Below are 17,981 nucleotides of genomic sequence, written 5' to 3' on the forward strand. Positions count from 1 at the left end.
TCTCTCTCTCTATTGTAGACATCTCGCAGAGTTCTGTCCTGAACCTTTCTCTCTTCTCCCCCTATTCTACTTCTCTATGCTGATGGTTCTCAAATTTGTCTCTCCTGACTCAGCTTCTCTGCTGACCTCCAATCTCACATCTCCTTTCAGACATCTCCAACTGGATGTCCAGTAGACATCTTCTTAAACCCATCCTGTCCAGAACCGAACTCATTATCTTCCCCCTCCTACCTTCCCTATGCCTGTAGAGGGTAACAACATCTTCCCAGTCCTTCAGGCTCACAACCTAGGTGTCATCCTGGATTCCTCATATCTCTTCCACCTTGCCCCAGATCTAAGATCTCACCTCTACAATATCTCCTGAATGTATCCCTTTCTCTCCTCTGATGCTGTCCCCACGCTAGGATAGATCCTCATCATCTCACCCCTGGACTATTATAATAGTCTGCTGAGGGCTAGGGTAGAAGGGTCTGCCAGCCCCCAGGCTCTCCTGGCTTCCTTTAAGTCCCAGCTAAAATCTACCTCCTCCAGGAAGCCTTCCCCAACCTCTCAATTTCAATGCCTTCCCTCTTTTAATTATGTTCTATTTGTCTGATATATAGCTAGTGTTGTTTATATTTGTTGGCTGTCTCTCCCGGAAATACTGTATTTTGTCTTTCTTTGTATCTTCAGCACTTAGCATGGTGCCTGGGCACATAGTAGGTGCTTAATCAGTGTGTATTAAACTGAAAATTGAATAGGTACAGAGGCCTGGGTCTTGGCACGAGAAGACAAAAACTCACTTATCAGAGCCTGCAGTCCCTGTCTCTGAAAAGACAAGCACACTAGCTACCTCTCTGATAAGACCAAATGAGGAATTTTTTTCAAAGCATCTGAGTTCTGGTGGGAGATATGGTGGGAGACAGACTCCAGGTTTCATGGATCAGAAATGGGAGGGAAGTGGCATTAGATGTAAGACCACCATGATTATTGGTACTTTCTCTCTTGAAATACATTTTTTTTTAAAATTGAAACACTTCCTTCCATCCTAGAATCACTACTATGTATTATTGGTGCCAACACAGAAGAGCAGTAAGGGCTGGGCAATGGGGGTTAAATGACCTGCTCGGTTAGATTTGAACCCAGAGCCACCAAAGCTCTTTCTTCTTGAAATACTTCTTTTACTTTGAATTGAATTTCCAGTACATAGATTTTACAAGACCTGGAGTCAGAGGACTCCAGGAATCTCCTTGAGGGCAGGGACTGGTTGTTTCCCCTCTTGTTTCTCCAGTGCCTAACCCGGGATCTTGCATGTGGTAAGCTCTGGACTGAACCCCGTCCACCCCTTGCTGAAGGTCAGTGGTGTTATCTGTAGAAATGAAGTGTACAACTTTTATCAGCTTTTCAGGCATCGCTGCCAGCTAGCAGAAGGCTGGGGGTGGCTAGGGGTGGGTGTCCCGGCCAGTGTAAACATTCAGATCATAAACTCCTTAGGACTCCAGCTGCAGTTATCTTTACACAACCTTGCCAGGGCAGGGACTAAACATTCTTTCCCTGTGACCTCTGTGCGAGTGCAGGTTCTTATGAGAAAGGGAAGCTTGGGCTTTCCCATTACATGGCCTCCTTGGCCTTGCCTTAGCTACCATGTTTAGGGATTTTTATTGTTCTTATAACCGGTTTACTGGTTTTCCTTATAGCCTCGAGGTTGTGCTGAACTGGGAGAAATGGGGATTGAGGACTTACCCTCCAACGCCCTAAGATGACTCCCTACCATAAAAATCAGGGATCTCACACCCAGAGAGTTACATAAGACAAAGCCAGGATAACGGAGGGCAACCGGAATCAGCACAAACATTGCCCTTGGTCTTAGCTTTTCTGGCAAGTTACTGAAAGGGCCGGATGCCAAGCATGGGGGCAGGAATTCCTCTCCAGTTGTGCCCGGGCTAGCAGCACTGAATGCCAGGGTGAGGACACTGGCTCACTCTGCTGGGGCCATTACAATCCACTGTCTCAGGAGTTAGGGGATGCCAGATTATCCTTCTCTTGGCCAGTTCTGCCATCTCACCCTGGCACAGGCCAGTTGCCTGATGCAAACTGATTTCTAGTACTTGTGGGATTATTTCTATCCTATATTGAACAACAAACAAATATACCATCATTCAGCCTTTACCCTGCAGGCAGTGAGAAGGCAGCAGCTGGCATGGGCAGGAGTGTCTTAGGGACATTCATCTGGTGGTGGATGAGGAATGAGGTTAGTCTGGTATGATCTGTTAAGACTTAGTGATGCTTTTTTCTCTGGTATTCCCTTCCACCTCTAAGATGCCCTTTCCTTGAGACAGAGAAAAGTGATTATACAATTTGTTGTTTAGTTAATTAGTTGTGTCCATCTCTTTGTGATCCTATTTGGAGTTTTCTTTGCAAAGATGCTGGTGTGGTTTTGTAAAAAAAATTTGCAAAAAATAAAATTAATATAAAAAAGGATAACTTTAAAATTATTGTGGGTTTTTAAAGATTTATTAGTAGCCACTGAAAATAAAGCCACACGCCATGCTGGCTGAGTCAGTTTAAAAGCCCTGCTGTTCCCAGTTCTCACCATGGTGGATCAGAAGCAAAAGAACAAGAAGAAAGCCAGTCCCTTAATTTTATCCTTCTGTCTACATCATTGTGTAAAGACAGGAAGCCAGTGGGCTCATGGGAAATGTAGTTCAAGGACCCCAAAATTTCCAATAACATAGTTTGCCATTTCCTTCTCCAGCTCATTTTACAGATGAGGAAACTGAGGCCAACAGGATTAAGTGGCTTGCCCAGGGACACACAGCTAGTAAATTTCTGAGGCTGGATTTGAACTCAGGTCTTCTAGTATTCTATCCACTAAGCCACCTAGCTACCCTGTTATTGGTATTGTATAATACCAGTAGATATAGTACAGAGGCTGTGTCTGTCAGCATATGCAACATTTAGCATTTAAAGTCTGCCCAGTCTCCACAGAGAAGAGGGAGGTGCATTTGTCATCTCTCTTCTGGGACCAATTCTGGTCTTTGCATTCAATATGAACTCATCTATCTTTTAACACTTAAATTATTGTACCTGTATAATGGAAACCAAATTGCTCGCCAGGGGCAAGGGGAAGGGAAGGAGGGAGATAATTTGGATCAGAACTTTGGAAAATTTATGTGGAAGTTATTGTATGTAATAGGTAAAAATAAAATATCTTTATAAAAATAAACAAATAAATTACTGTAGCCATTGTTCTGGTTCTGATTTCTTCACTTTATAACCATCTATACAAGTCTTCTCAAGTTTCTCCAAATTTTAATGACTTTTTTTTTGGAAGAGGGAAAGGCTGTCCCTTGAAGTGTATTTTTTTATTTGACTTTCATTTAACAATTGTGCAAGGTTAAATTTACGTACTACATTCAGTGCTGAGTTTGATAAACTACATATTGCAGAATTTTACAACTGGATGTCATTTCCTTAGCAAAAAAAAAAAATAAATAAAGACCAACTTTCAAAACAATATCTAGTCAAATACATTTGACAGGAATGAACATAATTTAGTCTTTGTTTAATGATTCTCAAACTCGTTGGGCTTCTTTAAAAAAAAAAAAGTTTTCTTGATCCCTTTTGTTTTGTATACTAGATACTTCCCGATATATTGTCCCAGCCCAACCAAACCTTTTATTTTAACAAAATAAAAATCGGTGTAGCAAAACCTCATCTGACAGTTTGTATGACTGTCTATATCTGAAAAAGTCTATATCTCTACTGAATGGTAAGATGTTTCATCATCTCTTTCTTGAAATTATACTCCTGGGTTTTATCTCATGTCTTTATGTCCCCAAATCCTAACACAATGCTTTGAACATTAGATACTTTGGTACAGTCACTAGAGCTCTGGATCAGTGTCATGAAGACCTGAGTTCAAAAGCTGCTTCGGATATTTACTAGCTCTGAGATCTTGGCCAAATTCCTTGAGTTCTATCTGCTTCAGTTTCCTCCTCTGTAAAATGAGGATCATCATAGCATGTTTATCCCAGGGATGTTATGAGGCCCAAATGGGATATTTGTAAAGCCTCAAGGTGCTCTGGGAAGGCTAGATTATTGTGCTTAATAAATGTTTATTGAACTGTGAATGGAAAGGCTTTTGAAGAACTACCTTTGGCATGATCTGGACTTAATGAGACCTTGCTGGTTCTTCTGATCACTATCCCTTATCTAGATATTCACCAACCATCTCTTCAGTAACACAATCTAGAGTATTGCTGGGAATCAAAATCTAGCTCCATGGCATGTCATTTGCCAATTCTCATCTCCCCTTTTTTAGAAAATCAGAAAAGGAGCAGCTAGATGGCTCAGTGGATCAAGAGTCAGACCTGGAGAAGGGAGGTCCTGGGTTTGAATCTGGCCTCAGAAACTTCCTAATTGTGAAACCCTAAGCAAGCCACTTAACCCTCTGCCTAGCCCTTACCACTCTTATGCCTTGGAACCAATACACAATATTGATTCTAAGATGGAAGGTAAGGGTTTAAAAAAAATTGTCTGGTAGAAAGGAGCAGCTAGGTGGTTAATGGAGAGAAAGCCAGGTTTAGAGATGGGAGGGCCTGAGTTCAATCTGTTCTCAGAACTTCCTAGCTGTGTGACCCTGGGCAAGTCACTTAATTTCAATTGCCTAGCCCTTACTCTTTCTCTGCCTTGGAACCGACACTTGGGCTTGATTCTAAGGCAGAAGGAAAGGGTTTAAAAAAACAAAACAAAACCCCCAAAAAAACCTGATATTTGTTTTTCTCCAGTTACACAGTACCTCTTCTGTTCACAATGCTCTTTAAAAAATCACTGGTGGGGGCTCGACAATCCCATATCCTTGCTCTTTCAGTACCCCCAAGATGTAATTTATTTGGCTCAGGTGCCTGGAACTCATCAAGGGTAAACTATCTTCCCACTTATCTCAGGCACTGACTTGCTATTTAACATCTTTGCTCTGTCCTTTCCAGCCCAATGATCATTCTCTCTGGCAGAAAAAAAACTAGAAAATGAGGCAAGTTGAGCAGCTCTGCATTTTCTCTGTCTTCAATTAATATTAATCCATCGATGATGAGCATATTTAACACTTGTGTAACAGGGTGAGCAGCTCCCTACTTGCTTCCCTCTGATAAGTTATGTTAACTCAACACTTGGCCATGTGGGAGCTGAAAAAGTTCCTATTTGCTTCCAGCTGGCCATGGGTTCTCAGTGCCTTGAGGATGATGAAGCAATTCATTCATTCATTCTTTCATTGAGTTGGAAGAGATGCTGACACGGGAGATTTTCTAAAGGGAGACATCTGCCCTTGGTAGTTTCTTTTCTTAGCTTCACCTCATGACAGGACTATTTGAGCCTGTCCCACTATGGAGTAGAGAAGAGATCTCCCTTCCCTCACCCTGGCCACGTATCAACTACTCCTACATGACAGCAGCTATCCTTGTAGTAGGACCTACTAAGCTTGGACTTTATGGACACTGGCCGCATTTGGATTTCATTTCCTTAATAAAAGTGACCAAACCACGATAGATTCTATTAATTCTGAGAAGGACAAGTCCAACCAGAGAAATAACCTTGTGAGAAAAAGACAGATTTGTACAAAAATATTTATAGCAGCTCTTTTTGTGGTAGTAAAGAATTGGAAATTGAGGAGATATCCATCAATTGGGGAATGGATGAACAAATTGTGGTATGTGATGGTGACGGAATATTAATGTGCTGTAAGGAATGATGAGCAGGATGATTTCAGAAAGAGCTGGAAAGACCTACATGAACTGATGCAGAGTGAAATGAGCAGAACCAGAAAGACATTGTACACAGTAACAGCAACACTGTGGAATGATTAAGTATTAGACTTAGCTATTATTAGCAATACAATGATCCAAGACAATTCTGAAAGACAAAGAATGCTATCTATCTCCAGAGAAAGAACTGTTAGAGTTGGAATGCAGATGAAAGAGAGCATACAATTTTTCCATTGTTTATTTAGGTTTATGTTTGGGGAGTTTGGTTTTATAAGATTACTCACAAAAATGAACAATATGGAACTAGGTTTTGCATCATAATACATGTCTAACCCAGATAGAATCATCCGCCAGCACCAGGAAGGGAGGGGAGGGAGGTAGATAAGTTAGATCATGTAACTTAGGAAAGCTTCTGTGGAAATTTGTTATAACATGAAATTGGTAATAAATATTTTTCGAAAAGAAAGAACCTTGTAAGTTTGAGATCATGAATCCAATGGGATGAAGCTTAGGGAAAGTAAATTCCTACCGTTGGAGAAGTTAACTGCTAATCAAAGGATGAGCCAAATTCCTGGCTAGGCTTGCTAGAAAACATGAACTTTAAAGGAGGCCATGCAAAATAAGGTGAAATTTTAAAATGTGTAATCAGCAATCTTTCAAATTGATTTGTGTTCTGAGGTTTAAGTCTCAACCTCCAGGGAGATTATAGCAGTGATTATTATTGCTACTTGTTTAAGTTTCTGTCAATGTACATCAAATTTAATAGTAGTTATAAATTAACGAATCCTTTTTTGTCTGTCAATATACACTTGTGAGTTGTGTGTGTTACTCATTTCTTTTGTGTAGAGAAAATAAATGGCTGCTGATACCCGAGTCATTGGGTACATTGAGTATCTTTGGATTCCATTGCCTCTTTGGGGACCTTGGAAATGAGCTAAATCTAATCTTTAAGTAATTTTCCTTGAGTCATCATGTATATGATAATGAATGGGTCAAGAATAGATAGTCTCTCAGTAGAGGAGGAAGAGGGTAGAATATATTCTAGCTTCTTGGGCCCAAGTCAAATCAAGGAACATTTGTTAATCACTCTTTAAGTACTAAGCATAGCACTGAGTGCTCAGAATGCAAATACAAGTAAAAAGAATGATAGTCCGTGTCCTCGAGGTGCTTAAGACAACATAGAAAAGGAAGGGAAAAGAGGGAGTGGGAGAGGAATGGGAAAATAATCTACTGAGGTTATGATGGGGAAAGGAGTCTCAAGTGTGGAATCCAGAAAAGAATGGAGTAAACATGGCTGGCCTTCATCCTTCCTTAAAATGGAAGTTCTGGAAAGAACTGGCCAATTAGAAGAAGGGGCAAAAGGGGCAGAATGATGAGAATGCTACAGGGCAGTAAGACTTTCCAGGATGAAACATGGTGGAGAAAGAAACCCAGAGTCAGAAGCAGAACCTAGAAAGGAGTAAAGAGGTAAGGAAAGTCCAAGAGCAACAGTCCTAATTGTTTGGCTTGTTTACTCCAAAATCTGTTGCCACTAGCAGCAAATGGTTCAAAATGTTCACAAATTGCCATTTCCTTACATAGGATAGAACAATTCTGATGAAGATGTACACACACGTTATTAACAGTCCTTTTAACTGATATCATATCTGCCATTTTCCACACCTTACTATCAGAAGCTGGTCATGTGCTTCCAGTCAACTGGGTCAATGTCACCACTATTTGGCCTCCGATATTTGCCAGATTTCTACAGAACTTCTACACAGTTCTGAAGAATCCAAAGGAAAGACAAGGACAGATCCTATCCCAGGAGTCCATGATGGATTAACTAGCTAGTATTTTTCTTTTCAATAATACATACACAATATACACAAGCCCCTTGGAAGACAACCTAGACAAGAGAATACAAGGAAATTTGTGAAACTTTCAGATCAAGTCATTTCCTTTTCTCCCTGAAGGCAAATCCATCACGAAACATGCTAATAAGCACACAAACAAATCTTGGAACTAGTTTCATGCTAAACTTTCTTGAGAGATAAATGCAATATGAGTTATGGATCATTAAATTTCATCTTATGGTCCAGGAATTTGGAGACTTTCTTTTTTCTTTCTTTCTTTGTTTCTTAATATTTTTCTTCCTCTCTCTCTTTCTATGTGTGTATACATGTGTAGAGATAGATAGATAGATAGATAGATAGATAGATAGATAGATAGATAGATAGATAGATAGATAGATAGATAGAGATATATATTGTTGTTCATCCTTAGTTTTTGAAGAGGACCAATGGTATCCCAAAGATGATATCTTAACTTATGCATGAATCAGATTTGAGTGAGGCAGAGTTGCACAAAGTTATCAGCCTCACTCTCTCTTCCAAGGTCATCAAAGTGCAATGACAAAACAAAAGCTAAGACAATTGGTGATGACGTGGGATGTAGTAGATGACCTTGGCATCTTTGATGTCTGACCAGGCACTAAGTGCTTCACAGTCAGTGTCTGCTTCAGCCACCTTCATGGTTGTTGGACTAAATAGTTCTCATCTACTCACTCCCCTGGAGGAAGTCTTCACATGATTTGGTTATATATAACATATATAATAACATGTGTTACATATATTGCACACATATATTACATGCACAGGTTAATAAAAATAACATATTTTCTATCTAAACAAAAATACATATTAGAACCAAATGTGCATAACAGGCAAATATATTCCATCCATCTATCCATTCATTTAATAAATACTTACTGAGGCCCTACTGTGTTCAAGGCACTGTATTAGGGATATGGAGAATTCAGGTATACAATGATGAATAAACCACGGTCTCATCTTCGTGGGACTCTTTGGGAGCCTGTATGTGTCCAAATAAGGATAATGGAAAATTTGAAGTGCAACAAGGAAGGTAAAAGAGAGGTGGTCTGGCAGTTGAGAGGAAGACACTTCTTCTGGCTAACAAGAGGAAGCAAGAGAGAAAAATCTTGAAGTCCTGGGTTCCTTTTTCTGTTGAGCCCAGAGACCTTTAAGGTTTGCTTGTTATTTGTTACTGTTATTTCATTCCATAAAGCATAGAGGACCCACCCAATCAAGAACATTCATGCTTTATTGCCAGGCTTGGATTGGGAAGAAAGGGGAAAGAGGTCGTGATGGGGAGGGGAGAGGTCAGGTGGGGGCAGTTGTTTAGCCACATGGTCACTTTTACGAAGCCAATCCCACACACACAACGATGTCCAGATACTGAGAGTTTCTAAAAGACCTTGGCAACAGCTGTCAGGGCTCCTGGGAAAGTTCTTTCCAGCCAGGATTCCTGCTGCGTTGGCAGCCCCTCTGTTCCCTGGGGACTTGTTCCTCAAATGGACCTCTTGTATCAATCAAGAACAAGAACTTAAAATATAACTTTGCAAACAGCTGGCAGGCTATTATGAGAACCTAATTAAAAATTGCATCTGTGTAAGCCCTGATGGATTTCCCAAGTGAATTCTCCCTCTTGAGCTTTTTAACACTAAAAAAAAAAAAATCTTTTTTAAATCGAGGTAATCTTTTTCTGACCCTCATGAAGTTAAAGAGGAAAGTTACATTGTGAAGCTGGAGTTGCTCTTCAGAATGACAGACTTGTAGCTAATCCAAATAAAGTAAAGTGACTATTGTCTCAGTAGTCAGAGTAGCTTTAAATCATAAGGTCACAATTTCAACAAATGTCCAACCTTTAAAAAATTATAGAAAAGGGGGCAGCTGGGTGGCTCAGTGTATTGAGAGTCAGGCCTAGAGACGGGAGGTCCTAGGTTCAAATCTGGCCTCAGACACTTCCCCACTGTGTGACCCTGGGCAAGTCACTTAACCCCCATTGCCTAGCCTTTACCACTCTTCTGCCTTGGAACCAATACACAGTTTTGATTCTTGGACAGAAGATGAAGGTTTAAAAAATATTATAGAAATGTATTGTACCAATATTATCAGGGTACTATTCCCTGGCTTCAGAAAATAAGTGATCAAAGGCATGAGTGGTCACTGCTTGGAATGAAGGTTTGAAAGGATTATGGGTTAACATTTGTACCATCTCTGGCAGGGTAGTTATGAGGAAATCACTTTATAAATCTTTAAGTGCTATAGAAATATAAGTTGTTATTGTTTCTAGATTTGCCCTCCGTCTGTAAACTCTGGACGTGGTTTCACCCAGTGGGCATTCCAGTTGATAGAGAATGTTCTGAAGAACACCAGACATTTAAAAACAAAGTGGTAAGAGGGAACCCCACTTGCATGCAAGATTTGATTAGAATGGGGGGACAGAAGAAGACTGCAGAATTCTACTGAAATAGGATTTTTTTTAAGTTCATGGACCCCTGCATTAAAAGAATTGGGGGTGGGGAGGTGGCTTTTTCCTGGACAAGGGAAAAGAGTGTATGTGAAGGAAATTTCCAGCTATTTGAAGGAATATCATTAGTTTTCTTATTTTTTTCTGTTTAGCCTCTGGGTAAAACTGGGACCAATGGGCAGGAGTCATAGGAAGATGAAACCCAGTTCAATATGCGGGGGGGGGGGGGGTAAATCCTTGCTAAAAATTAGAACTCTACAAAAAGCAAGTATAAAGTAAGCCACCTGGGAGTAGTGAGGTCAGTTCATGGTTACTATGAGGGTCTTCAAATAGAGGTGGGATGAGGATTTGGTGGGATCTTATAGATGGCATGTATCCGGGTAGGTAGGAGTTCAACTAGACAATCCCTAAGGACCCTTTGAACTTTAAAGTTCTTCTATTCAATGAACTCATCCTCTTGGGTCTCTTCTGGAACTGACCACACAGTATTTATTTACCTATTAACAATGACCTTTTAATGTTTGTAGACTTACAAACACATACGTGCCAAAGAGATAAATCTAGTGGGCCTCAATGTTGACACAAGGATAATAGTGAAGGTTTTCTATACTTGGGCAATTTGTGGTGGAGTAGAATGAGGGATTTATCACAGGCAAGCTCTCTGAGGGGATTCCATGATTCAGGCAAGGTTCCAATATCTTTTGAGTTTTCTCAGAATGAGATTAGGAATAGATTGTGTAATGATCCCAGAGGAGTTGAAATTAAGGGGTGAAATGCCATTAGAGTCACTAAAGCAATTTCATTACATTATACTTGAACAGAGGGGCCAGGCATGGCACCCTCCAAGACGGATGATGAGTACAACAGTGAAGGAAGTAAAGGGTCTTTAATTGCTCTCTTCCTTTTCCTTTCCATCAAATGCTTATCCTGATTCAATTTTTACAGAGCTACCAAGTATTCAAATCCCAGAGCAGTTCATTTCTAATAGCAGAATTTCAACCAGAAGGAAAGGTAAAAGGGTAGGTATTGCCAATCCCATTTCAATTCCCTCATTCTGTTAGTTTTCAACTTTACCCACATGTAAGGGCAGCCCTGGTGGCGGCATGGAGAGTAGGCCGCAGCATCAGGAACAAACAAGTATTGATTCTTACTCTTATTTTCACATCCTCAGTCGTTCCTCCCAATCCAGCCTTCACACCCTAGTTGTTATACAATGATTATCCTATTACTTTCTATTCTTGGAAACAATACAGCTAAGAACAAGTTTCACCTTTTTTTCCCCCTAAAACCTAGCCCAACTGTGCAAATATTTTTTTTTATATTTTCAGTCTCTTCTTTGCTGTAGATGGTACAGTAGGCAGATAGGCCTGTTCAAGTATATATGAAATTGCCATAAAGTGACTCTATTGGCATTTTATCCCTTAATTTCACATCCTCAACCTATTCCTAATCTCATTCTGAGAAAACTCAAAAGATAGTGGAGACTGAACCAACCCCATGATATTGCTTCTGTAGGGCTCAGTGCCAGCAAGGCAGAAACCATACCTGTTGGGCCTGGAGTCAGGAGGATCTAAGTCAAATGAAATGATGTTTGTAAAGCACTTGGCATGATATCTGGCACACAGTAGGTAAATAATATTAATGGAGTTCTTTTTAAATACAAAGTAAATATTATCTGTGAGCAGTTTTAAGACAAGTCATAATAATCACCCAAAGCTTGGTAACAAATTCAACGAACATTTATTAAGGGCTTGCTAAGTACAAAGCATAGAGCTTTATGCTGAAGGGATAAGGCAGGGTGGCTTACCATCTTCAAATCTAATCAAGTCCATAAGAAATATATAGGTCCAAAGAAATATAATGCAAAATGTATATATGTTGATGCTGCTCATTACCTTAGCTCTGGATTCAGAGGCTCAGTCATTCACATTATCAATATTTAAGAATATTTTCAATGATGTCTCCAAGTCTTTCCCAATCCTTCCCCAACCCCCAATTCTTTCTTTAGGGAAACCATAATTGGCTTCTGTGAACTTTCTGCTTCAAGTAATAGACTCCATCCTTTCAAACTACTTGAAACTTCCAATCAGCATTTTAAAAGAACATTTATTCAAGATAGTAAAGAAGGGACTAGAATCCCAACCTACTCAGTGAAACAGCAAGAAATGTATCTCATCTCCTGATGGACACCATTTCTTATAACAGGATGGTTCTCAATCTTCAGAAACTCTCAACAGTAATTGGGAAAGTCTGGAGAACCCTGGGCAGCTGCATTTCATCTGTCTCTATCTGGGTTCCTGGCATTGGCCAAGGCCACTGCCATTGGGGTTAGAATCCTACCATTCTACCCCCTGAATTCTATAGCTCCCTCTGGTGGCTCAGGTACTTCTAGATGCTTGTATTTCAACCACAGTTATTGTCATTTGCTGATTTGTAGGATTACTGCACCTCTTGGCTTGGTACAGGAACTTGTCAGTACTACTACATTACGCAGCATCCATTGCCTCTGTCACTACCACCAATTTTACTTCCCTTTTCAGTACTCTTTGATTCCTTGACTCTCAAGACTTCCTATTTTCTGAAAGGACAGTGTGGACTTCTGGAGGCCTCCATGGTTGAGTTGGCCTTTGTCCAGGTCCTACTGCATATGTCTGCATTTGTATCTCTGTCAATCTGAGTTTCCATATCGTAATATAGTTGCATAATTCCTTGGAGAAGTTATATGGATGCTTAAGGCCCTCTTCAGAGACCTGAATCTGTGTGATTTCTCTCCAAGTCCCTGATAATGTATTTTAAAGGCCAAGTTCAAGGGTGTAAGTGAGGTACATAAATTAGTCATGAACTGGAATTAGAACCAGAAAGACTTCATCAGTGGAGCAACTCAGGACAAAAGGAACCTACACCTTGCCTAAGGAATTCACAAAGGGCAGAGCCTTGGGAAATATCTACATTTAAAGAGGGGAGAAGAGGAAGAAAAGCCAAAGAAGGAAACAGAAAAAGAGGTAGCCAGAACAGCAAGAAAATCCCCAAATAGTTTTCACCAGAATCATGATGAATTCTTTCACCTGGTACAAAAAGGATCATTTGGGGAAGGGCAAAGTGAGGCAGAAGACAGTGACTGCAAAGTGTTCAGAGGAGAGGGGTCACTCACTGTACTGCACGGCCATGCATCTGCAGGGATGGGGAAGGACTCACGTAGTACAGGCTGCAGGGATGGTAGTGACTAAACCCTTATAAGAAACACGTCTCACAGACACAGGCCCTTTGAGACAAAACACTGGTCAACTTATTTTTTGTCTGATAATCAAAGGAGGAGAGAGCATCAAGGTCAAAAGATACCCTCGACAGAACAGAGGCCAAGGGTATAGTGCCAAGAAAAGCACTTGATTTGGTGACCCTTGATAGCAATTACAATTGCTCTAGAGTAGTATAGTAAATTACAATTGTCTAAGAGCGGTAGGGGCCAAAGTCTGATTGCAAGTGAATGAGAAGGGGTAATAATCACATTTATATAGTGCTTTAAAGTTTGCAAAGCACTTTGCATATGAATCTCATCTGATTCTCATAACAACCCTGGGAGGTATGTGCTCTTATATTCCCGTTTTACAGATGAGGAAATTGGGGAAGGGCAACTTGCCCAAGATCCACACAGCTGATACCCGAATCAGGTCTTCTTGACTCCAGGTGCAGCATTTTATCCACTGTGCCACCCAGCTACTTGCTTTTCAGAATTTGTCAGCAAAAGGAAATCAAAACCATAGTTCGGTCAAAAAGCGGTCTTTCTGCGGTGGGGTAAATGCTCTACCAATTCCTCTGTTGAGATTGAAAAGCTTAAGTAGGGCCTGCAGTTTAAGGAAAACCAAGCACACTGGAGAGGAACTTCCTAATGCCTAAGGTTCTATTATCCAGGTGGACAGGTGGAGAATGTGGAGTGTCACTAGAAGAGATATTCATGTTTTGAGGTATTGAGGATCTAATTTGTAGGATCTGGATGACAGATGACAGGGGGGACCCATCCAGTTCACAGTTAACCAATAAGAGATCACTCACAGCACACATTTATGTCTTGTGCCTAAAATGGATTCATTTCAAAGAGCCTTTTATCTTAAACATGCATATAGTTTTGGGATTAGTTATGGGACCTTATACAGTAAAGCTTCATATAAATTTCAGGAATATTTTTTAGCAAAAGTGCCTCAAATACCCTACTTAATACTGTTAATAAACATTTATGTTTACTTAGGGGCTCCTCTGCAGGGCTACATTTTTGTAGTCTATTGCACACGAATAAGCAAAACTCATTGCCAACTTACCTGGCCAGATTCTGCCCCTCAGTAAAAAGCATACCAAGATTTTATGGTATCATTTTGGACACATGATGCCCATAACTGATGAACAGTGTGTGCACCCCACTGTGATAACAAGGGAATGCAAGGAAAATAGCATATTGACTGGATTTGCTGGGACCAAGTTCTGGGAGGACAAGGAGTCCCAGGCAAGCCTGGATGAATTGCAATCTCTTTCATCAGAGAGAATGAATTGCCCTCTTGAGTAGATCACAGATCCATGCAAAAGCAGTATAGATTTGAAAAGTCAAAGTTCTCTAATCAAAATCTGAGGCGAGGCCTGGAGATGGCCAAAATGGCCACGTGGTTGGGTGATGTCTTGCCCTGACTAGGAGCACAGATTAATTTGGTAAGGCCTGTTCCTCTTTCCTTTTCCCTTAGTATTATTTGTCTCCCAAGAAGAGAAATCTCTGTATCAGAGCCTGGTGGGGAAGGGAAATAAAATGGTGGGTTTCCAGCTTGAGGAGAGGCAAATACCCATTTATAAAATAGGCCTTTCTCCATGAGGATATTCTTATAGCATGGCAAAGGGAGTCAACTAGAAATGAATAAAAGGATTGCAAAGCAATATGGAGGATCCAGCTGGTTAGATAGCATGAATTTGTATTGAAAGCAATCAGCACAAGAATGAGACTTTTCCAATTGAGACTGGGAGTTGTTGGGCCTTATTCGGGGTTATGGATTGATAGTTCAAGTACAGCAAAGGGTCAAGGGGGAGCTTAGAGAATCCTCCCCAAAATGCCATATGCTTATTTAAATCCAATTTAAGAGAATGAATATATTTTGACATTTGTCTTTCTCCTATAAAATAGAGCTAATTATGAAAACATAAATTAACTAGTAACCTTACTCTGGTTCATCTTATTTCTCCACTTACTTTCTTTACTCCCATCTCACACATTTTCTCACTTTTTTTCTATATCTTGAATTATCTTTCTCTGCCCCTCCCCTACCATCATATCACTTTCTCCCTCTTAAAAAAAAATCTCACCATTTCTTTTAGGAAGGCTTGGTGGACCACCAGTCTAATAGGATCTGATGATAGCCTATCATAGTTGGCTATTCCATCTCCACCTCCTCCATTAAGAATAGCCAAATACTTTATGTCCTCATGTTTTCTGGTTGAGAATGGGAGCCTCCAGCCAGTGATCTTATCACCTATGTTCTTGTCATCATTTAGCATGCGTCAGCACCCACTAAATGTTAAATAATATGATTATAGCTTATCCTGAATGGCCTATCAGACACACCAGGCACAGTTCTAATGAGGTTAGCCATCTTTTTCTTCCTTAATAAAAATACCAGTCAAATTCTTCATGGTTTATTGGTAACAAAACCTAAATGATCAGAACATATTTTGTGACTTTTTTAAGTCATAGGATGTCTCTTCCTTTCTCTGATTTTCCTATCCTTTCAAGTAATTTTCCAAACCCTCCCTTCTCATTATGCAATTTTTTAGTATTATGGAGCTCTCTCTAAAAATTACAAGGGAAAGAACCCCATTAAAAGTCCAATATCAATATCCTATGTTTGCAGAAGCATTTGTATGGAGTTGACTATCTTGTCTGAAAAATCAAAGCACAAAATACTGTATCCGTTTCGTGATGTCCCTTTGTTGTATCAGCAGCAATGTGTCAGCACTGGAGAAGGGAGAGCAGGGAATGTATCTGCTTTGTTTAACCTGTTTCCCATCCTTGAATAGTCCCCAAACCTTAACTGGGGTGGCTGGTGCTATTAAGTAAGCTATTACTGCACCGGCAGGGATTACAATGAGGGATCCTACCCTCTCTCCCGTCTTTACTGAGAGGATTATTGCCCAGAATTCAGCTAACCTCCTAGGTCACAGGGAGGCTGCCCGTCATCCCACATTCAGCTCAGAGACTGGAGCCATGCTTACTCTATTTCCGTAGCCACGGTCCCCGCAGAAGCAGGGAGCTTGCGTTGCTCATGTGACTCTGAGTAAGTGCTGGAGATGAACGGAGGATCCAGGCCCAAGGTCTCCAGGGAACCCCCTTAGAACAAGCCTGATAAGGAACCTCATGGCTCCTCTCCTCCCTTTTTTCTATCTTTTCCTCGCCAAGGGGCCAAAAATAAAATAAGCAGAAAGACTCCTCCTTTTTCTCAAAGTGGGGAGCACTGTAGAGCTCATCTCGTAGTCCACGTTGCCAAATAGGTTATGGGCCCAACCCGTAAATCAGGAAACTTGCTCAACTCTCTCCAGTTCCTTAAGGAGAACCTCGTGTGTGGGGCCCCTTCGAACAAGGGCGTCCCAAACGCTGACCCCCAGAGGCTGTGGCTCAGACCCCACAACATTAATGCAGCACCTGCTGTGTGCTCAGGCCCGCCCTAACAAGGCCCTGATGCCCACCTCAGCCGCTCCTCAGTCTCCCAGCGTTATTAATGCAGCACCCTACTATGTGCTCAGCCCTCTCACCCCCAAAGACAGCGCCCCAAGCACTGATCCCCGAGTCTGCAGTGTACGCAGGTCCCTTAACAAAGGGTGTGGGATGGGAGGGGGCTTCCAGGAGCAGGATAGATAGCTGAGCTAGGGGCAGCTCCTATTAATCCGCTTTCCCATCTCCCAGGCCAGAGCCCTAGCGGACTGACTAATTGGGTAATTAAGGAAAGAAAAGGGAGGCGACAGGGCCCAGTCCTTGAGGCATTTTCCATTCTCGCCTGCAACGTCAACGCCTAGGGGATCATTAGGTGGGGGCCCGGGCTCAGCCCACGAAGCCGAGGGCGGGCCGAAGGACAAGCTTGACCTACCCCGCACTCCCCGCCCTGGAGAGCCAAGCACGGGGACAGAAACGACCCGGGGAGGGCAGACAAGGACTACAACAAAAACGGACCGGCTCCGGGAGCGCCCCTCCGTAACGTCACGACGCTCTCCGTGGCGAGGAGCCGCTTGCTAACGGCCAGCAGTGCAGCCCAACTCAGAAAGAGGGGACGATGCGGCGGCGAGGAGACTGTTCCCTCACTCTCATCGCCTTCCATCTTCGACTCTGGGGATTCAAATGCTTCAATGAGTTCACATTCCTCGATGGCCTTCCCTCCGGCGAGAAGAACTCCCAACAGGGGATGAAGGGGACCACATGGTCCCAATGCCTCCCCCACGTTTCTCCAAGTGGTCCAGTCCGCCTTGCTCCCCTGCCCCTCCCCCACCGGTGGTGCATTGGCGCGCGGCGGAAAGGGGCGGGCCCGAGGTGGGGCGCGAGCGCAGCGCGGCTATAAATAGGGCGGAGCACCGCCCGGCGGCTCGTTCCGCCTGCGCCACGGAGAGGATCTTCTTGTCCGGGTCTTGAGGCTCGTGCTCGCTCGGTCTCTCGCTCGCGTCCTCGCCTCCCTCCGCGCACCCGCTGCCGTCTTCTCCGTCTCCCATTTCCCGGCACCTGTGTCCCCACCGTCGCTATGAACGGGCAGCTTAACGGCTTCGACGAGACCTTCATCGAGGAGGGCACCTTCCTCTTCACTTCAGAGTCTGTGGGCGAAGGGCATCCCGGTGAGCTGAGGGGCCGGGAGGCCTGGGGCCGGGAGTCGGGTGGGGGAGGCCCTGGTTACCGGCGCCGGCGGGAAGCGCGGGGCT

General features: G+C 42.3%; 1 protein-coding gene across 1 annotated transcript in view; it reads left to right on the forward strand.

Moving 5' to 3' along the window:
- Positions 1-17,670: 17,670 nt before the first annotated feature.
- Positions 17,671-17,981, forward strand: part of MAT2A (methionine adenosyltransferase 2A) — an 11,206-nt gene continuing 10,895 nt past the window's right edge. The window contains exon 1 of the mRNA XM_044663045.1: positions 17,671-17,897. Coding sequence (XP_044518980.1) covers positions 17,807-17,897 — 91 coding nt within the window. The 5' untranslated portion in view covers positions 17,671-17,806. The remainder of the gene's footprint in view (positions 17,898-17,981) is intronic.

The sequence above is a fragment of the Gracilinanus agilis genome, chromosome 2, assembly GCF_016433145.1.
Source record: "Gracilinanus agilis isolate LMUSP501 chromosome 2, AgileGrace, whole genome shotgun sequence".
NCBI lineage: Eukaryota > Metazoa > Chordata > Mammalia > Didelphimorphia > Didelphidae > Gracilinanus > Gracilinanus agilis.